Source organism: Triturus cristatus, chromosome 11 (genome assembly GCF_964204655.1).
Source record: "Triturus cristatus chromosome 11, aTriCri1.1, whole genome shotgun sequence".
NCBI classification, from domain to species: Eukaryota; Metazoa; Chordata; class Amphibia; order Caudata; family Salamandridae; genus Triturus; species Triturus cristatus.
Window position 1 is genome coordinate 821617175 of NC_140594.1, and position 22888 is coordinate 821640062.

The 22888-nt window shown below is 46.7% G+C and overlaps 1 protein-coding gene across 1 annotated transcript in view; it reads right to left on the reverse strand.

Annotated features, from left to right (window-relative positions):
* LOC146785486 (disintegrin and metalloproteinase domain-containing protein 9-like) overlaps nt 1-22888 on the reverse strand; it is a 1594707-nt gene that overhangs the window by 446483 nt on the left and 1125336 nt on the right. The window contains exon 13 of the mRNA XM_085633059.1: nt 8694-8783. Within this exon, the coding sequence (XP_085489185.1) occupies nt 8694-8783 (90 nt within the window). The remainder of the gene's footprint in view (nt 1-8693; nt 8784-22888) is intronic.

The following is a 22888-nucleotide window of genomic DNA, read 5'->3' on the forward strand; positions in this document are numbered from 1 at the left end:
CTCAACTTAAAGAGACCCCCCGACCGCGACCGAAGCTGGTAAGAAGAACTCGACACCAAAAGACACCCCTGTACCCGACACCCCACGCCCTTGGATGTCCCAACCAACAGTGTTGAGGAATCCCCCAAGAACCCAACTTACCTCTCCAACCAGTGCTCACCTTCAGGAAGCTTCCCTGCCAGAGTCAGCAGTGTCTGTGCCAAACCAGAGAGCTCCACTGGAATTCACATTGTCCCCGACCTCGTCTTGGTACTCTGCACCCAGCCACCCCTCTGTCGCTGGTGGTAAAGCTCCTATGCTGATTGTTGGCCCCTGAAGTGTTGATCTCAACCCCAGGAGCTTTACTCACCCCAGCTGAGTGGCCTGCTTGTAAGCAGTCCCTGACCCAAGGCCTCCTTTGCCGCATTGGCTAACATTGGGCCTCTGCAGTCAGACCCAGGCGCCCCATTGCAACTGGCGGTGTAATTTGAGTGCCTACCTGAACCTTGGGAAACCTTGGATCTAACCCTAAAATCTATTCATGCAGGTCATTTACTTACCTGCAAACTGATAACCTTCATTTCCCCACTGGAACCAATGTTGTGATGTTTGTTCCTGAAAATGTCGAGTGGAATTTTTGTATGCCGGAAAAGTAACTATATTGCAAACCTGAAAAAGTCTTACTTACCTTGTATTGTAGGATCCTCGTGTGGTATCTAGGCATACCACTCCCAGTAGTCAATGTAATCCAAAAGTAACACAAAAGTAATCAAATGTAATTTCTATGTAATTTAAACAGTTTTTAAAGCATATACAAACCGTATAACGATTGCAAATCCATTCCCAATTGCTTTATCTTGTAAAGTTTAACAATTGCAAGTACATTTTACCTACCTGTACCAAGTCCTGCTTGGTTCTAGAAATAAAACATAAGTATACATTTTTTAAACTTACCCAATTGGTCTGGAGTCTGTCTCAGAGGGTGTGAAATCAGTCCTTGATTGAGTGAATACAATAAATGCTTAACATGATAGGCCTAACTGCTTGCCCACACTTCCACAGAGAGAGTTGTTAGTACTTATCTAATTTAGCCTCTGCTATACCTCTGGGGACTCCCTGGACTCTGTGTACATTATACCTCACTTTGGTGCAGTATATACAGAGCCAGCTTCCTACAGTGGGCACCCCGGGATATAGCAGGAGCTGGCCCTTGAGGGGGGGTAGTGGTCCCCAGGGCCATTAATGGCTCAAGGAAGGGGGTCGCACGGCTGCCCTCCTTTACTGTTCAGGACCGGTCCCAGGAAGGTAGTGGGACACCAGGCAGTATGTGGCCCGGGAGGTGGGCGGCATGGCCCCGCTCCCATTGTTTTAAAAGTATTTGGCCCTGTGGAGGTGGTGGGTCCATGGGGTCCCAGAATGGACGTTATCTAGCCCTGGTGAGGTGGTGATCCCCCGGTCTCAGGGGGATCTGTGCAGCCGACCTTTTTACTGGTTATTTTGCCACCGGGAGGAGGTGGTCACCGGGGCCTATAAAGCCTCGGGGGCGGGTGCCCCCCCTCTTTTTATAAAGCTCCTTGGAAGTGATAGTCTCCCGGGTCTCCAAGAGCCTCAGGAGGGGGGCCCGTGTGCCCCTCTCCTTATTTTGAGCAATGCTCTAGGATCTGACCCACTCCGGGGCTTTTTCCAAAACAAGCCCAGGAGCCTGCACTTTGATTTTGGAATATTCGCCAGGTTTGTGGATCCACCACGATTTTCACAATTTAAAAAAAATAAAGCGTTTTGCCCTAGCGGGGTCCCTATGAGACCGCAGCACCAGAGTGGAGGGGTCGGAGTATTAATACCCTGCCCCCTTTTCTTTAAATAAAAATAATAATTCTAGGGCTCGGCTGAAGCAGAGTCCCAAGAAGGTTGGCAACAGTTCCTGCTTGAAGTGTTGGCAGCCAATCAGATCCCAGCACAAGATCGGGAGAGTTTGCAGAGCCTTCACGTCCCTAGATATTCAAATTTGGATTTCTTTGAAAAGATCCCTAAAACTACTGAATGGATTTACACCAAACAACAAAAAGCACTCTTTCTGGACCAAGAGCCAGCTTTCTGCCAAATTTGCTATAATTCCATCCAGCAGCTCGGGCGGTAGTCGTGTTCACAACCCCTATGGGAATTAACATTGGAAACACACTTTTTTGACCCCCCCCTTTTCCCCCAGCCCCCGTAAGACGGATCATCCTGACACTTTCAATGCACGACTAGAATCATTGACCCACTTTTTGGGGAAAATTTCATGAAGATTCGTCAAACTGTGCCAAAGATATAGGCAAGTCAAAAACCGCTTTTCCTGTGGAAACATTGTACTAACTATAACTACCTACTGGTGACAGCCATTAGTTAATATATCTACTTTACCAATACTTCCCATGCATAGTAAAGGCATGTGTGGTAAAGACACAAATACTGACCTGCGTGGTAAACACATGCATGGTAAAGGCTGCATGGTAAATAAAGGCACTGCATGATAAAGGCATTGTTGTGTTTCACATCTGGTCTTCGACTCAGACTTTGAGCCTTAATCCTGTGAGGCCCTGATATTATTTACCTTCCTTTTCTGAATGTAGCTAGAGTGCATAAGGGAGCACACTTCACATGTACCCTCATCAAGTTCCTTACCCAAAGAGAGGTCTGAGGAACTGTGGCCGACTTCAGTGTGCAACAGCTATCTGTCACTTATACTGACCCAGATTTAAATCCGGCAGAGCAATGCTACTCACCTCACTTCCGTGAACTTCCAGGGGTCAAGTTCACAATACGTGCTATCCAAATAATATTGTGGAGTCTCTTTGGCTGTGCCTGCTGTGTCGCTGATACCAGGAGTGAGCCTGTTCCGAACGCTCTGCTGCATACTATCACCCCATTTAGTGAGATTAAGGCGCAAGGGAGGGCCAGAGACTGCGACATTCCAGTAAGTGGTACTTGCACCAATCTGTTGAGGCAGCACTAGAGGCAATGGATTGTACTACTCAATATCAACCCCCAGAATATCATGATACAAGAATATCGAGGGACAAATATCAAAAGGTAAGTGCATATAGGGAAGTTTATATTTACTATTCTTAACTCCACAAGTATGTACCTTGAAGATATATGTACCATGAAGGTACATATATGTGAAGTTAGGTATAGTATATCTAGACTTCCTTGCCTGTAGATATTTTGTGCATGAAATTGTGTCCCCTCAATATTCTGGGGTCGATATTCAGGGTACACACCCGTCAGTGGAGTTCTAGGTGACATGGAACTTGCCGCTTGAAACCTCCTCGGATCCCACTGCAAACCCCCCCTCCTCCCTCCAAGCAAACAAACATGTACCCATCCCTGGCTGCAGCAGTGGCCCTCCTCAAGCTAGTCAATGTTTATTTGGTGCCTGTAAAGTCTTGAGAGTCCAACCATGTCCTGTGGATGCAGCTGTCCTTGCGCTCAGCACTCCTTGGCGGTGCTCTACCCAATGGAACTCGCCTCTGGTTGAGTACAGGACACCCTTGATTTTAAGGCTTTTGTTGCTACTATTGGAAAGACACTCCCAGGTGCCAGTCCTTACACTCTGAATCTTGATACGGGTTGCGCTCAATGTCACTGCAGTCTTGCCGGTTTACCAAGTATGAGCTCCTCATTGTTCCTGCTCCTTCTGAGCACCATTTTCTTGATGTAATGGCATCTCCAATTCCCCACTCAAGCAGTCAGGCAGCTCTCTCTTTCAAAGTTGGATTGAGGCAGCCCCTTTGGGTATGTTAGATGGATCTTCCACAGGTTCCGGTTTCAAATCCATCAAGGGAAGTTGGCAGTCAGTTCCCTAACCCTGGAGCTCAAACTATTATCCCGACATATTGACTCAAAGTTTTTTTGAAACACAATTTTATTGAATTTTCAAATCTTTTAGTGCATTTGTAAAATATGGTTTGGCAATGAAGGATATAATATTGAAAGAGCAATCCATCATACAAATGGAACAGCCAGGTTATGAGCATAATTATAGTTCCTTATACATAATGACTCAAAATGATATAGCGGTCAATGCGATATAAGATTGTTGGATCGCTCATATAGATAAAACAGCCAAATATTGTAGGATTCATATTCATGTAGTTGTCTACAACTTATTACAATAAAACGAAAACTACCGCCCACCCCCTGGTTCTCTGGAGTACTGATTGTATATGACTGTAACAGCAGATATGATCACACTCCATAGTGATAGGGATCCTACACAGACGACAAAATTCTTCTTGCCTAATAATTGCAATCTCTGCAGTGCCCCAACGTGTCAGTTCTGTGTGCCAAGAAAGTGGTGTAGGAGGAGAAGCAGATTTCCGTCTGATGGTGATGGCACGTTTCGCCAGTAGCACTGCCATGTCCGTAAATCTTAACTGGACCTTCTGCCCCTTTGGGCATTTATGCAATCCCAACAGACAACTATCTGCCGTCGTCCAGACATCCATGCCAGTAATCTCTTGTACTCTGTGACTGACTGTGTGCCAAAATAATCGCAGTCGCGGGCACTCCCACAACATATGGAGCATGTCCGCGTCTGCTTCCCGGCACCTAGGACAAGTGAGTTGCGCACTCGGGTACATGCTGCTGAGGCGGTGCAGTGTGAGAGATGCCCTATGTAAAATCATATATTGTGTATATTTGAATTTAGCATTGCAGGATACTTTCTTGGGAAATTCCAAAATGGAGGCCCACTCTTTATCTGTCAGTTCCTTGTCCAGTTCTATTGACCATTTGGCACGGAGTGGGGCTAGTGGTGTTCTTAAATGTGCTCTGATACCCCTGTATAACCAGCGGATAAGATGGTGTCCTGTTCCCAGCAGATATAATGCGTAGACTAGCTCATGGGTAGGAGTTTTGATCCCAGAAGGGGACCAGCAGAGTTTAATGTAGTGAGAAATTGTGGCTTGGAGGAGAAACAGTGTCGGGGGAACCCCCTGAGCGTGAGTAAAGTTATCATGATCGGCTAGAGTACCCTCTATGAATAACGTTCCAATCGTCATCCCACCTTCTTGTACCCATGGGGCCATAACTTTTTTTGAGATTAACCCGGTAGCGGTGGGTATCCCAAGCGAGGAAATATTAGGAGAGTATGGGGAGGTCCTTTTAGTGTAATGTAGTGCTTTCTTCCAGTACATTAATGCTGTCCTAAGCAGGGGAGGGGCTGTAGGTGGAATCTTTGCATGCTGCAGCAATAGTGAGTGAAGACTACCCTGATTGAGGAGCGTTGTATAACCTATTTTTTGTATATGACGCCCTGTGAGCCAGTAAGATAACCATTGTACTTGACCGGCCATACAGTATGCCCAAAAGTCAGGAGCACCAAAGCCTCCCTCTTCAGGTCGTAATTGTAGTTTAGCCAGGCTCACCCTTTTACGTCACCCCAGATAAATTCTGACAGGAGTCTGTCAAGCGTACTAAAGATCCTGGCTGGAATCATGACCGGTAGATTAGTAAACAAATATAAGAGTCAAGGGAGCATCACCATTTTAGAGATGGCAATTCTGCCCATCACAGACAATGGCAATGAAGTACAAAAAGAGACCTGTGTCCGAAGTGACCCTATTGTTTTCAACAAATTGCCATCTAGTAGGTCATGGGAAGTTCTATATATTTGTATACCCAAGTATTTAAAAGTGTGTGGGGCGGTCGATAGGGTGAGGGCGCCAAATGTAACTGGGTCTGGGGTGTCTTTATACTGCATATAGAAAGCATGTGACTTATTTGCGTTGATTGAGAGGCCAGATACCTGTTCGAATTGTTTAAATATAGACAGGATAGGATTCAAATCTGCCGTAAGGTCTTTCAGATAAAGTATAATGTCATCCGCATACGCATATATTGGAATCCCCAGGTCAGTAGCCTCTTTGCGGAGTTTAATGAGTAGGGGCTCTAGATCCTGGAGAAATAATAATGGCAACAGGGGAATATCCCTGTCTAGTGCCCCTTTCTATGGATTAAGCAGGGAAAATATGAGAGCCAGTCCTGGCCCGCGCTGTGGGGGCAGTATATAAAACTTCAACCAAACGTAAATAACCTCTCGGAATGCCAAATCTTTCTATAGAAGCCAGCATATACGTCCAGTTGAGTGTATCAAATGCTTATTGCATATCGAGGGAGATACAACCAGTCTTGCATGAGAGATCCGCAGCAGTTTCCGCTATATAATGGAGGCGTCTGATATTAAGGGATGTATTGCGGCCAGGTATGAAACCACATTGATCGAAATGGATCAATTTGGGGAGGTAGGGGAGGAGACGTTTAGATAATATTTTACCAAGTATTTTATACTCTGTAGATAACAATGAAAGGGGCCGATAGCCTGACATATCCCGAGGATCTCTATTCGGTTGGGGGAGCAAGATAACTAGTGCTTGCATGGTTGTTAACGTGAGAGTACACTTCTCTAAGGCCGTCTTATATAGGTTCTCTAGGCACGGGGCTAGTTTCTAAGCGTGTGCCGAGTAAAATTCGGCCGGCAGGTCATCCAAGCCCGGGGTCTTATTTTTGAGGAGGTCCTTGATGACCTATTTGATGTCAGTTTTAGTGATAGGAGCCTCTAATTCTGCTTCAGCATCAGGTGCCAGTTTAGGGTATGTGAGGTCATGTTCATGAGATGAAGCAGGTGGAGAACTATATATATTTTTGTAGTATGTACAGAAGGCGAGATTAATCTCTGCTTGAGTAAGAGCAACAGTACCATCTGGGAGAGATATTTCTGGTATCGGGATTGGGGGGGAGCATCACGGAGAAGACGCGCCAAGAGGGTCCCTGATTTATCTGCGTCTTTATGACAATGCTGAGTGTATGTACTGTAATCTATTTGGCGAAGTTGTTCGAGTAGTTCAGCGTATTGGATCCTAGCTTCCTGTAACTGTGTTTGTTTAGTCCGATCTGCAATGTCGCAGTTTCTAAGTTATTAAGGGAGTCTTCAACTATGGCAAGGTTCTTGTGTGTTTCCTGCCGAGCTCCCACAGTTGCTCCTATCGCCGTGCCCCTAATTACTGACTTAAAGGCATCTCACTCAACTAGGTGGGAAGATGCAGAGTCGTCATTTTCTTTAAAATAGTTAGTGATGGCTGTGCCTAAGGTATCACGGAAGACCTCGTCTTCTAGAGTTTGTGGCCAAAGCCGCTAGGTTGGCACTGGGGTGGTTATCCTCCCCATTCAATGAGTATTTCAAGCGGGTTGTGGTCGGACAATGTTTTCCCGAGATATGTGGATTCAGAAATCTGACAAAACTGTGTTCAGATTGGTAAGGTAGGTATTTTTTTCATAATTTGGGGCATACACCCTTCCAATGACTATCGGAATACCATCTAATCTACCCTGTAGCAGCACATACCGTCCCTCTGTGTCTATCTGCTGTTCCACAAGAACAAAGGGTACCCCATGTCTAATCCATATCAATGACCCTCTTGCAAAGGCAGAGTAGGATGTGTTAAAAAATTGTCCTTTCCATTTTTTGCGCATTTTGGTCACTTCTGAATTAGTTAAATGTGTTTCTTGGATAAGAGCTATTTGAATTTTTCACCTATTCAATTGGGCATAAATTCTATGACGCTTGTGGACAGACCCCATTCCCCGGACATTCCATGTCAGTAGTTTGTATTTACCCAACACAGCCATTCCATATTAGACAGGTAGTAGGTAATGCCCAAGGGAAGAACAAGGAATACATTGGACAAAATAGGACAAGCCAGGAACCAATAAACCGTCCATGAACTACATCACCCAATACTAGGGCCAATGAATAAACTATGTCGGTCCAAACACATTCTATAACTAACTGATTCTAAACGGTTACACAATGCAGCAACTGCAGAGGGGGCGGGTACCACGCCGAGCATGACGTTTCAACTGCAAATAGAGCTACAGTCGTGGTGGGACCCTATAATATGTTGAAAAATTTGCAGAAATCTGGGGAGAAAAACAAAACATATAAAACACAAATTATGAATGCAGCAGTAATGTCATACTTCCCTTCACCACGGTGGGTTAGGTCCACAATTGTAAATATTCCATGGATATTGGTTGATAGTATTAGCCAAATAGGTCTTTTATTGACTCAAAGTTACTCTCACATTGTTATGCCCAAAATGCAAACAGATTGCATAATCCAATGGATTAGTTATCTGACTTGTTCTGGGCGGTTGTGTACATTTGTGATTTCCCTGAAGACTTTCCCAGTCATGGTCTTTGTAAAAATTGTGAGCAGGGAGGTGGGGTGGAGCTGGGAGTCTACTCTCAGGGGAAAGGCACTACAGATAGGGGGGTATTCTCTCACAAAACAAAAAGCCAAGAAACTGCAGGAGGTAACTCCATGACTTCAAAGGGACTCACTGTCTCGTCGCATAAGCTCTCTCCAGTATGGCCTCATACAAAGATCTCCGGAATGTCTAAAAAGACCGCTAATATTGCTTCTCCAAAATTGTTTTCTAATTATTGGAGTGGCTGGAAAACATGCATTTTTTTCAAAAATTGTGTGCAAGGACTTCGTACATGTGCAGAGATATTCTACCCTTTAAGAAGATCAAAGAAAATCCCATGTTAAAGATCCTGCTTTCCAAATGATTTGCTCTCAGTATGGTTTTTAGGTTTTTGTCTTTAACAAACGAACATAGACTAGGAGAAAGTATTTAGAGTAATTAAATACACAATATTTTTTTTACCTGACAGTGTACACAGCAGTCTCCTGATGCACATTTAGCACCTTTACTGAATTTACATGTTGCTGAGTTACAACATACATTTTTGCATTCCTGCAGGATAATGAAAACTCCTGTTAGTGTGTGCGTGGAATCAATTACAAAGGTTCATTTTGGAAGTTACAAAATCATTCAGAGATAAAAAGCACTGAAAGATAATTTACAACAATGTAAATATGTTTGAACAAAAAGTAGTATTAACACATCATTTTACTGTTATGATATAATAGAGGGGTACAAATAAGACAAAACTTCAAGGCCACACACAATGCACCTGTCAGTAAATGTCTGTAATGAAATACGGTTAAGGTACATTAATCTCTGTTGTGCAATGAATCTGAAATCCACGAGCCCTAAATCTATTGATGTTGGCGGCGCATACCCTCCATTTGTATATTTCTTTTTCTGCTCTGCAATAAAAGTCTATTGCACAGGTCCAGATAGATAAGGGTGGACGATCAGGGGCATCTCCATCTTCTAACAATGTATATTTTGGCTACCAGGGAGCCTATACCTACTATCAGTCTCTGGTGTTGGCACAACCCTCCATGATCTCTAAGAAAGGCTCAGGGTTCTGTCTGTATGAGGTTTGTAATTGAGTAGTGTTGTACTGACACCTTTTTCCGATTGTTAACATTCCCCAATCAGAACTGTTGGTCCAAAAATTTGGAGAAATGCCCATGTGATGGTTTGTCATTACAATCTAATATTCATTGCATTTTATTCTGTAAATTTTACCAACTGCCAAGGGTCACTTATTTGAAACCACTGCTTAAATCATGGGGATTACGTTCTTGTTGGACAGCTTACCACAAAATGAAAGCACTAGATAACCCACGAGCCATTGCAGTGGTTTCTCTTTATTTGAAAATGATTGTAAGAATAAGGGCCTCCATGCAACCTTGATGATTAATGCTTTCCTCTATGTTACGCATTCTTTTATACACAAATGAATTTGATAATGGGTTGCTATAATATTGAAATTATGCTCACTATTATCCTCTCTTTTAAATTTTTATGTCATTTATGATATTTTAATCATGATTTTTATTGTACTTTTTTTGATAATGTTTTTTACATTTCGAATAAAGAAATTTGAATTGAATTGAATTGAGTGGTGTATAGAGGTTCAAAAGGCGGCGAGGATGGGGCAGGTTCATTTGACATGGAAGAAAGACCCATCTGGTTTCCACACCGTGGACAACTTGATGATGTGAACTGTCCCATTTTCTACAACCTATCCAGTCTGTAGAATACATGGTGAAAGCAGTTAAACTGTATGAGCCTGAGATTGGAAGGAACAGTTAGCATTAACAAGGCCATTTTAGCTTTGCGCAAGTTATCATCATCTAGTTCCCATACATCATCCTCCCAGTCCGGACAGTGCTTTTGAAAGGGGTCAAGAGCGCTGAGTAGGAGACACCAGTGGAGCTTGGAATTACCCTGCCGTGGCCCATCGGACCCATTGTCAGCTTGACCTCTAAGTAGTTATAGTCTGGAATTCCCTTCAAGACCTTCCCATGGGCCTTAATCCTTGGCATACTTGTAAATACTTGCAAAACTGAGACTTGTGTAGTCCAAACTCCACCCTGAAGTGATCGAAGGACACCATATGGTCACCATCCCACAGCTCGCTCAGTGCAGGGATCACAATCAGGTCTCACCCATGGAAGCCAGCCAGCTGGGTCACTTGTTTTAGCCACGTCCCTGTGCACAGGGAGGGGGTTGTGGGTGGGGGGGGGGGGTCTGAGCTGCGGGCTTGGCTAACCATTTAACATGTGATAGAGGATTGAGCTGCCCGCCAGCTTAACAGTGGAATTCTGGAGACTTGCGCGAGAGAGGCCAGAGGTCAACCCCCATAGAGCAGGCTGTGAATGCCTCATTGTTCGAGAATGGACAAATCCAGACGCCAGGAGGAGTCTTGGCATTCTCTAAATAGCCAGTCCCCCAGCTGCACAATCTGCGCCACCAAGTAAAATAAGCAAAGGTCCAGTGCACCAAAGCCACCTTCACATACTGGAGTCATTCATTTGGCGTATGAGACTCCGTGGCCTTACCCGCCCAAAAACAACTTGTGAATACAGACTGGAGCTCCAGAACAAAATATGGGAGGGAGTATATATGATTTACTTTGCAGCACATAGAGAAAGCAGTAGAGAACTAACATCTTGTAGATGCCTCCCAGGCAAGAGGTTTAAGGGCGAGAGGGGTCCAGGCGTCTAGATCACTGCGCACGCTTTTCAAAATAGACACTACGTTCAATTCCCAAGCTGCCTGGGGGTCACAGGAAATAGTGTTGTCCAGGTATCGGAACGATCTCTGTGTGACCTGTAGTCTGTTGCCGGCATGGGTGAGGGGATTGTACTCATCAGATGTATGCAGCAAGATGTCCCCCAGTTGACCTCAGCCCGAGGTGTCCCTTTTGAAGAGACAAGACACATCTGTAGATTTAGGATGATTTAATAAGATACCAGGAACGACCCCTGGAAACACCAGCCACCTTCCTCTGCAACTGCCTTCTCTCACTGTCCCCTACATTCCACCCCTCACTCAGAGAAGACAGGTTGCTAGGAAGCGGTCAGTATTCCAAAGCATCTCACCAAATGCACATGTAATAACACTTTGATGAATTTGGAGAATATAACAGTCCCCATACATGACAAGCATTTAGATCAAGCAGGACAAGGCAGCCTGGGGAACTGTAGTTATAGTAACATATCATCAAGTAAGTGACCTTCCCCTATTCCGTGAGGGCCGAGAGGAACTCTCAAGAGGGAGTACACCCTCCCGTGTAATAACACTAGACCAGAAAAAGTACTCCTCGAGTACGTGAACCGTGCTCACTATTTTACCTCAGGTAGACCCTGATACTATGGTGATGGGAAGTCCCTACGTGAAGCTAAAGATGGTAACCCACTAGGGAGTGGGGAAGGAAACAATTCCTTTTGTTATATTTACCCTCACACACCCTAGTCGTGTTATGCTCCATCATCGGGTCACCCTGATGCCTAAAAGTCAGGGTGGGATCGACCATATTACAGGGAGCTCTTAATGATATTATTGGCCAGGGGGAATTAAATATTAAAACTCCACAGGCAGATCCCAGTTTCCCTTTATTCTTGGATCTGACAGGGATATTAAAAACCGAAAAAAGGGTCAATCAGGGTATTATGGTCCTAAGACCCTAGTGCCAACATGTTTCAGTCCACTCTTGCCCCTAAAGGGTGCTGGACTTTCTTCAGGGCAATGAAAGCGTCCTCTCTGGAAGGAACCCGAGGGATATGACGGCATTGAAGGTCTGCTTTTTTGCATTCACTTTAATCCCTCTTTCTCATTGGCCGGCACCCTTATTTACAGACCCCCAGACTGCGCGGTGACGACCCTCCAGAATTTATGCAGCCTTATTGTTCAACTGTCCGTTAAATACACCAACTTTATGGTGATAGGCGATTTTAACCTACATGTGGATGATGCTAGCTGCTCACAAGCTAATCACTTGGTATCCTCCTTAGAGGGTGCCAACCTTTTCCAATTGGTGTCTGCTCCCACACACACAGCTGGCCATACACTGGATCTGGTTTTCACCACCCTTGCTGAGGTTGTTATTGCGCCTCCCTCCCCTTTAACCTGGTCCGATCATTACTTGATCCCCTTCACTTTTCCTCTGCCGGCCCCCAAACAAACCGAAAGCCCCCATTTTATTACTAAGAGAAATTTGAAAAATCTAAATGTTGCAGATCTATGCGACACCTTACAGGCCACCCGACCTAGCCTGATTTTAGATCCAAATACCGATGCTATTGCTGTGCACAATTGGATTGCAACGGCTGTGGACTCCGCAGCACCGGCTAGAACTGTTAAATCTGCAAGACTATTTCCCTCGGCCCCCTGGTTCTCACCTTCCCTGAAAATATCCAGGCGTGAATGCAAGAAGCTAGAACGAGCGTGGCGAGTCAGCTATGATGACCAAGCCAAGACTTCCTACAAAAAGGCCTTGAGAGCTTTTCATAAGGACATCAAAATAGCTAAGAGAGATTATTTCACAACCCGGATTCTGAACGCTGACCATTCAGGCACCGAGCTGTTTAAGGTGGTGAAGTCTTTCTTCAACCCCACGGCATTAGAGTCCAAACTATCTCCCTCTCCTATCCTCTGTAACTCTATCGCCCACCACTTTGACAATAAAATTTTAAAGGTATATGATTCTTTCGTCCCGCAGACATCAACAGTAAAATCAGACTCCCCCCGCTCCAAGCTTATGACTCCTACCTTCAGTCATTTTGCACCTATAACTCCTAAGGAAGCTCAAGTAACGATTCAGAACTGCCATTCCGGAGCTCCGGATGACCCATGCCCGCCCACATTATGGAAAAGCATCTCGGCCCCTCTTGCGGAAGTGTTTCTTCAGCTATGGAATTCCTCGCTGTCCTCAGGCACTTTCCCCGATCTTTGGAAACATGCCACACTTCTTCCCTTAACAAAGAAACCTAATGGGGACCCGGATGATCTTGGCAACTTAAGACCCATCTCCCTTCTCCCTGCTCCGGGCAAAATGCTTGAAAAACTAGTTCAGCGGCAAATGTCCACTTATATTGAGCAAAGTGGTGCTCTTCACGATACACAATCAGGCTTCAGGGCAGGTTTCAGCACGGAGACGGCCCTCCTTGAAGTAGCCGAATCAATAAGATGGTCATTGGATTCAGGAGCCTCCTCCCTACTGGTGCTCCTGGATCTGTCAGCGGCCTTTGATACGGTGGACCACTCCATCATGGTCAAGAGATTACATGGTGCAGGATTTGCTGGAGAGGCGCTGGCCTGGGTCTCTTCTTTCCTGTGTGGTCGCACACAGAAGGTCTCTCTCAAGCCTTTTGAGTCGACACCTCTCCCGTTATGGTGTGGTGTCCCCCAGGGCTCGGCCCTGAGCCCACTACTTTTTAATCTCTATTTGGCCCCGCTCTTTTCTTTAATCAACAACTGGGGTGTGAAGGCGATATCTTACGCAGACAACACCCAGCTGTTTTTCTCCTTTAAAGAGCAGTCCGCCGAGGCTTTCAAAAACTTTAAAAGTTGCCTGCGTGATATAGCTATCTGGATGAACTCCAACAAATTAAAGCTTAACGCTGGAAAGACCGAAGTTATGTTCTTCGGTACCCACCCTATCCCTGACGCAGACTTATGGTGGCCGGAGGAGATGGGCCCGCCTCCTTCCCCTGCAAATTATATTCGCAACCTGGGCGTAAGATGGGATCCGGATCTCTCTCTTCTGGCTCAAATTCAGCAGGTTTCTGCTACTTGTTTTAGATATTTAAAAAACTTACGTAAAATTTTGCACCTGCTCCCAGAAGAGCGTAGGAAAACTGTTGTCCATGCTACAGTCACATCCAGACTGGACTATGCAAATGGCCTCTACTTGGGCCTTCCCAAATATGCCATCCAACCCCTGCAGCTGGTTCAGAATGCGGCTGCGAGACTGGTTCGGCGAATCCCTTTCCGACACCATGTCTCTCCGCATCTCTGTAGGCTACACTGGCTACCGGTGGGTAAAAGAATTATCTTCAAGGCCCTGACTCTGGCCTATAGGGCCTTGCATGGAAATTGTCCACTCTATCTGAAGGACAGATTATGTCCCTATAGGCAAGAGCGGACGTTACGTTCTAGCTCACTCAATCTACTTAACCCATCTCGGTTTAGAAAATCACGACGAGGGGGTAGATCCTTCACGGTCAATACAACCTCCCTCTGGAACCACTTGCCCAACTATCTACGTAAGGCAATTTCAGAATCTTGCTTTCGGAAAGGTCTGAAAACGTGGCTATTTGACTCAGCTTAATCTGGTTTTCTGGAAGCCGGCCATTTTTCACCTTTACATGCCTCCTAGCTCCCTCTACTGTTAGCGCCGGGACACCCCTGTTTGGGGTAGCTGTCGCGCTCTACAAGCCTCATTATTATTATTATTATTATTATACTGCTATTTGTAAATGGCAGATAGCTGCACCTTTTCACAACAAGAAGATATTATCTTTTCCTGATACTCCATCTGTGAACATAAAAACAATGAAACAAATCATAGTGTATCATTGGTAGACAAATTGATACTTCCCATGTGAGATGTGCTTATAAATGCACCTGTGTAGTCATAACATGCAGGTGAATCAACATATCATCCAACATGCCTATTTGTTGCATGTAGGATATCATTCTATAGCACTACCACTCTCAGCTAGGTGGCCAAAGGTAGTGTTGTGGCGACATGTGTCGCATACTGTCAATATTCACATTCTTGTGTATGTGAAAGCACAGTGAAACAAATCCGGTGTCACTCACTCAAATAGCAGACACTGCTATCAGTCGCAGTGGTTGGCACGCATTCCAAACATTCATCCTGCATCCCTTACCGCATTGCGGGAGAGAATGTGTCTCTCAATTGACCTCTCCTTAAAAGGGTAGCCCTGTAATCACAGACAGTTGAATGGTAATTTTTGTCAATGCCCAGCGAGTTGATTATATATATGTAAAGAGACAAAAGCAAAAGAGAAGAACAGCAAAATAAATGTCAAGGGAAAATGGCCCCGTGTTGGAGCAAAGCAAACACATACCTGTAGTTGGGCGGTAGTACCCACACTACTTACACCATCAAGAGTCCTGCCCCGCTTCTTAACCTAATCGGCGTGGATCCCCGGGCTTTTTCGCTCCGAGGAAGCGGGGAGAAATGCTTATGAAGCAAGCGAGGACGGGAGAATACCGATGGGGACCCGCCCACCTCGGGATTCCGTCGCAGTCGTGGTGCGTGGCGCTTCTGGACCGTGTCATCAAATAACTACGGATGCTGGGAAATTTAGTATTTTACCGTTGCCAGTTGAAAACACACTGTTATTAGACAGGAACGTGGCGTGTGATAAGGAAGATGTCTCAAAGCCAAATTACCATAAGAAACTTGATAAGAGGTCAAGGATATAGACCCTGATACGGGCAAGATAAAGCTGTGTAAAACACGTTTTTTTGAGGTTTTAGATGCCCATTGAACCAGGAAGAAAAATAATTGTGTTCTAACCAGGAAAAAATAGAATAGTTTTTTAAGCCAGCTGGAAAAACCCAGCATTGCTCTCTATTCAAACCATATGAACAGAGTTCACGTTACTATAACTTCATTGACAATGTCAGCTCGTCGTGTTATGGAGATTCTATAACCTCGGGGAAGAGGGTGTTGTGGAGGGAATCCTTGTTTTGCACCTAATTATTACTCATGTGGGAGATAAATGATGTTGTGACTCATAGAGTCAGAGTTATACTACCACTCTGGGATTTACTTCACTGCTGTTGTATGTCTACTGTTGAAAAATATCCCTACTGGATATTCTTTGGAAAATCTTGTGAAAGATTTCCTAAAACAGACACTCCCCTGGGTCAGAGCTCTGGTGCTGGAAACCTGGCAGACTTGATAATTTAGGCTGATATCATTTTTTTATTTATTTAATTGATTCCATGGTATGGAATCATTCAGTCTAGTTAAGTGGGTCTTAAATCGGTAAACCCACCGTTGTTATTGTTCCAGGAGTCTCTTGGCAAGGTTACCGGTACCTTTCACCTACTCAATGACTGTCCATCTTATGTCATTGTTGGTATGTTTTTTCTCCAGGTAGTGAGCTGTGAGTTTGGTGGTCGTAATTGCTCGTCTAACTGTGCTCCTGTGCTCACTTATGCATACTTTGACCTTCCTTCCAGTCATGCCGATATACATCAGCTGGCACGGGCATTTGATCAGATAGATCATGTTGTCGCTATTGCAATAAGTATCCGACCGTTGTACCCACATGTGATGCATACCTAGATCTATCACTTTGGTGTGCTCGGTAAGTGGGCATGCCACGCACAACCCACAGGGATAAAGACCAGTGACAGGTGGGGTATTCCAGAGTGTGAGTTGATTAGTGGTTTTCGGTCTCGGTAGGTTAGTATGTATTAGTGTATCCCTACGGCTTTTGTTTTGCCTGAATGAGAACATGGGTTTTTCGAAAGCCAATTTGTTGGATGTCAGCAAAGGGCACTTTTTGTTGATGATTTGTTTGATCTCATTTGAAGAGGAATTGTATGTTGTAACACATGAGTATATCCTTCTCCTGTTTATAATGGGATTCCAGTAATGCCTCTCATGGTGTGTTTCGTGATCTTTTCTTTGCTTTTTCAATAATCTTTCTTGGATAGGTCCTTTGTTGTCATTTTCTAGACTGTATTTCTGCTTCCTCTTTGTCGTCTTTTAATTTGTTGCAAATCCTGCGTATCCGGAGAAACTGACCGATCGGTAAGTTCTCTTTGAGGGCACGTGGATGCACGCTGTCAAAGTGAAGCAGACTGTTCCTATCAGTTGGCTTAGTATAGAGAGAACTGACCAGTCCACCATCTTAGGCAATGAGTCTCACATCCAGGAAGGACAACTGTTCACTTTTGAAACTCATCGTGAACCGTAGGTGCGGGATCAACTGATTCATCCACCCAAGGAAGTTATTAAGGTTGGTCTTATCTCCTTTCCAGATAATCAGGATATCATTGATGTATCTGAACCACTTACAGATATTGTTGAAGTAAGGGTTGGTGGGTCAGATATGATGGTCTTTAAACTGGCCCACATACAAACACGCTATGCTCGGCGCAAAGGTGCTGCCCATTGAAGTTCCATGGACTTCAAGATACACTGGTCCTCAAGGCTAAAGAAGTTTTCAGTTAATGCTAGGCACATCAAAGTGGTGACCCTGCTAAGAGGGGCATCCGAGTGCCAGTCTTCCTGTCTGAGGAGGTCCTCTAACACACAAATACTTTCCTCTTGTGGAATGCTGGTATACAGCGCTTCCATGTCTAGGCACACCATGGTGTTGTGTGCTGGATCATATGTTACCTCTGTCAGGAGGTTAAGCAAATGCTTTGTATCCTGCACATACGACCTGATACATGTGACTAAGGGACTAAAAACCAATCGGTGTACTTAGATAAGGGTTCTAAACAAGACCCTATGGGCCTGCCAGGTGGTGGTAGTTTGCCTTTATGTATTTTAGGTATTGTATAAAACAATAGTGTCCTAGAGTCATCAGGGATGAGGAATTCGTGTTCCTTTTTTGTGATCCACTTTTGGTCCAGTGCATTGGTAGTCAATGTGCTGATAGTTTTTTTAAGCCGTGCTGTCAATCAATCAATCATGGCAGTTATAAACCACACTACTCATCCACGAGGGACTCAAGGCGCTGGGGGGGGGGGGGGTGCTGCTACTGCTCGAATAGCCAGGTCTTGAGTAACCTCCTGAAGGTTAGTAGGTCCTGGGTCTGCCGTAGGAGGATGGGGAGGGTGTTCCAGGTCTTGGCGGCAAGGTGGGAGAAAGATCTGCCACCGGAGGTTGTTCTTCGGATGCGGGGGACGGTGGCGAGAGCGAGGTCGGTGGAGCAGAGCTGGCGGTTCGGGGTGTAGAAGGTGAGTCGACTGCTGAGGTATGCTGGTCCTGTGTCGTGGAGTGCCTTGTGTGCGTGGGTGAGGAGCTTGAAGGTGACCCTTTTGTTGACGGGGAGCCAGTGCAGGTCTCTCAGGTGGGGTGTTATGTGGCTGTGTCGAGGGAAGTCGAGGACCAGGCAGGCAGAGGCGTTCTGTATGCATTGTAGTCTTTTCAGCAGTTTGGCGGGTGCTCCCGCATAGACGGCGTTTCCGTAGTCCAGCATGCTGCTGACGAGAGCCTGGGTGACCGTTCTTCTTGTGTTGGTGGGGATCCACCTGTAGATCTTGCAGAGCATGCGAAGAGTGTTGAAGCAGGAAGAGGATACGGCGTTGACTTGCTTGGTCATGGAGAGCATTGAGTCGAGGATGAACCCCAGGTTGCGAGCATGATTGGTGGGTGTCGGTGCGGCTCCCAGGGCGGTCGGCCACCATGAGTCGTCCCAGGCTGAGGGGGTGGAGCCGAGGATGAGGACCTCCGTCTTGTCTGAGTTCAGCTTCAGACGGCTGTTCTTCATCCATTCGGTAACGGCTTTCATCCCTTCGTGGAGGGTAGTTTTGGCAGTGAGGGGGTCCTTGGTGAGTGTCGGGTCTGGGACTTAGATCCGTAGAATAACCAGGTCCACAGGAGCGAGGATAGGGTCCCAACTCTCCCTCAAGGTAGGTCTGCCGGTCGGTACTAGTAAAGCCCACGACCAGAGAAGGATACCTCTAGGGAGGGAGGAGACGACAACAGGACCACGTGACCAGGACGACAGCAGGGCACTGGTGAGGTAGCACTGTAGCACACAAAAACAATAAACAGGAGAGAAAAAGAGAAGGGGCAGGTTAAACTAGGAGAGCGGGGAGTAGGAATCATGGAATTACCCCATACAGCCAATGGAGGTTGTGTACTTTCTCATACTCACATAGCGCGACTACTCGCCAATCGTAAATCAAATTCTTAGTGATAAGCCACTCCACACTGAAGGTGCTCGGTCATAGAAAGGTGGCAGAGATCGCTATTAGATTTATTTGATTCTCCACCTTAATACTAGAGTCCAGTGTCTTGAAGGCTTGTAACGGTTATTTTCAATTCCCAAAATTAAGATTCCTATGATATCCAATTCTCAATGCAAATGCTGACAACAAAAGAAATAGCAATCCTCTGATCCGGAGTTGTTAATCACTCAAGGTCTCTTGCGCCAGTCCGACAGGCAAACAGTCACTCGCGTATATTTGCAGCAAGGTGAGTACAATGTCACTTAAAGGAGAAGTCTCACAATCTTATGTCTGTCCTTGCCACAGTTTGTGTAATCGAAGGAGAGGAACAAAAATAGAACAAGCAAAAATAAAGGAAACGGATACTTCTTACAGGCTGGTTGTGAAGGGTCCTTAGCTCGACAAATGGGTAATCTTGTTGCCAGGGATTCGTGACTTGCGGTATGAGGAGAGAGCGTCTACTCACTGTTACGGAAGTCAGAGCAAGCCAAATGACGACGCCTCTCGGGTTTCTTGAAGCAGAGCACCACTTCGGTCGCTTCGAGGATAGACAGGAACAAGAAGGGAAGGTTGAAGGTTTGTTTGGGTTTCAGCGAAGACGACCATCGGTGACTCTCGAAGGTCCTTGTAATGCACGGAGCTCGGAAGGCATAGAGACGGAAAGAAACAAGCTTTTCTCGGGGTTAGAAAGCCTTTGCGAAGTTGCAGGGTAGTGAGTACAGGGCGTGGTCCACCACAGCTAAGGAAGCCAAGCGCCGCACTGAGAAAGGACGCCCAGTTTAAACTGACCGCGCAAGGAAGCATGGGAAGGCACACAACTCCTCCCCCAGACACAGGGCATTATGGGAGATGTAGTGTAGGGCTCGGGACAAAAGTCAGGAGACAGGAAGCGCGACGGGTAACAGTGAGGGAGAGGATCAGCTGTGTGTCGTCGGTGTAGGAGATGATGTTGAGGTCGTGCAGTCTGGCGACGTGGGCGAGCGGGCCATGTAGATGTTGAACAGTGTCAGGCTGAGGGATGATCCTTGGGGTGCGCCGCAGATGATCTCGGTGGCTTCGGAGCGGAAGGGGGGAAGGCGGACGCTCTGGGTTCTGCCGGAGAGGAAGGAGGTGGTCCAATCCAGTGCTGTGGGGTCTTTGTTGATTTTTTAATAATACTTAGTGTCAGCCAAGAGATTCCTACAAGCTGTTCTGTACTTCTAACCAACGCATAGACACTCACTTAACTTTTTCTTGAAAAAAGTTTCTACGTTTCCAATTCATTGAATTTGCTAAGGCTTTATGATGGTTGAGTGAAATTGCTTTGATTTATTATTGCTAATGTCCTATTACTTACCGGTAATCTTCATTACTCCGGGTCCCGTAGTCCTCGACACCGTCATGGACTAGTGAGATGTAACTATCTCGCTGACAGAAAAAGAACGAAGGAATGCTGGACCTACCCTTCCCCCTCCCACTGGGAGTACATAAGGAGTACCGTCCCAGCATTCCTCCTGAAATACCAAGCCATAATGAAGGCCGGCAGACAGGGAGGGAGGGAGGGAAGTCATGACGGTGTCGAGGACTACGGGACCCGGAGTAATGAAGATTACCGGTAAGTAATAGGACATTACCCCCAGGTCCCTCCGTCCTCGACACCGTCATGGACTAGTGAGAAATACCAAAGCAAACCCCGGCATTCATACTAGAAAACACAACAAACCACCAGGATAGCAAACAAACCCAGAGATTTATTGGAAATAAAGCAGAAAAACAATCAGGAGCGAACAGAGCTCAACACCCCCAATGCAAAACCTCCATCAACCCCCAACAGATTGAGAAGGCGATAATGCCTGATGAAAGTATTGGAAGAGGCCCACGTGGCAGCCCTACAAATCTCAGAGAGAGGAACACCCTGAACCTCCGCCCAAGAAGCAGCCACCCCTCTCGTAGAACGACCCTGAACCCCCAGAGGAGGAGGAGAACCAGACAGAGAGTAGGCCAAGGAAATGACTTGCTTCAGCCAACGGCCGATGGACACAGAAGAAGCCTTACTCCCAAGGGAAGCCGCACCAAAGGAGACAAAAAGGGAGTCCGATTTGCGAAAAACCGCCGAACGGTCCAGATAAATGCGCAAAGCCCTGCACACATCCAACAAAGACCACTGGGGACCACCAGGAGAATCCAAAACAGAGCCCAGGGCAGGTAAAACCAACTCCTGACACCTGTGAAATTGCGAAGAAACCTTCGGTACAAAAGAAGAATCCAGTCGGAGCACCACACCCTCCTCCGTGAAGGAAAGAAAAGGAGGCCGAGCCATCAAGGCTCCCAACTCCCCAAGACGACGAGCAGGCCACCAGAAAAACCACCTTGAGAGTCAGAAATTTTAAGTCCACCACATCCAAAGGTTCAAAAGGAGGACCGATTAAAACTCGCAGGACCAAAGGCAAATCCCACAGGGGAAAAGAAGGACGAGGAACAGGCCGAGAAACAGCAAAACTGCGAAGAAGACGAGAAACCAAGTCCTCAATATCCGAAAGGTTCCCCCACGGGGAACGAAAAGCCCGAACAGCGGCCCACTGTGCCCGCAGAGGAGACACAGCCAAACCCTTCTCGAAACCTTCCCACAAAAACTGAAGGACAACCTGCAAGGAACAGAACAAAGGGGAGACCCCCAACGTCGAACACCAACGGTCAAAATTACCCCAATGCCTATCATAAGCCTTAAGGGTGGAAGGCCGCCGGGAACGCTGAAGAGCCACCGCTAAATGTTCCGGGAAACCGCGCCGTCTCCAACCCTGCCTTTCAACTTCCACACCGACAACCGCAACCGGAGAAGCGACAGGGACGGGGAAGACCGAAGTGGAGACGGAGACAGGGGAAGAAACCAGGGACCCTGCACCGCCAAAAGACGCACCGTCGGAAACCAAGACCTCCGAGGCCAAAACGGCAGGACCGCCACCACCTCCCGATCCTCCTGACACAAACGGGCCAGAAACCTGGGAACCAGAGCCAGGGGGGGGAAGGCATAGAGGAGACGCGACGGCCACGGGAGAGACAGAGCGTCCACCCCCCAGCAACCCTCCTGCAGAAACCGGGAGCAAAACCGAGGGAGCTGAGCATTGTGCCGGGAGGCAAAGAGGTCCAGAAAGGGACGCCCAAACCTCCCGCACACAAGCCGAAACGCAACCGGGGTGAGAGACAACTCCAGAGAGTCCGGAAAGCACCGACTCAGGGCATCCGCCACAAAGTTGTCCACTCCCCGAAGATGAACCGCCGTCAGAGACAGCAGATGTCCCTCCGCCCAACAAAACAGGGGCACCACTATCGCATTCAAGGAAGCCGAACGAATCCCCCCTTGATGATTCAGATAAGCCACCGTCACCATGTTGTCGGACCGCACCAACACGTTCCGACCGAGCAACAGAGCCCGAAAACCCATCACAGCTCGGGACACCGCCGTGAGTTCTCTCCAGTTGGACGACCGGCGGCTCTCCAGGAGGGACCAACGACCCTGAAGGGAGTGAGATTCCAAGGTCGCCCCCCAACCCAAGGCGCTGGCATCCGATGTCAAGACCAGAGAAGGAGAAGACTGCAGGGGCAGACCCAAAGACAGATGATCCCTCACAGACCACCAAAGAAGAACCGGGAGGACCACCGGAGACACAGGAATAAGAACGTCCATGTCGCGGGACAGGGGATCCCAGAGAGACAGGAGGTACACCCAA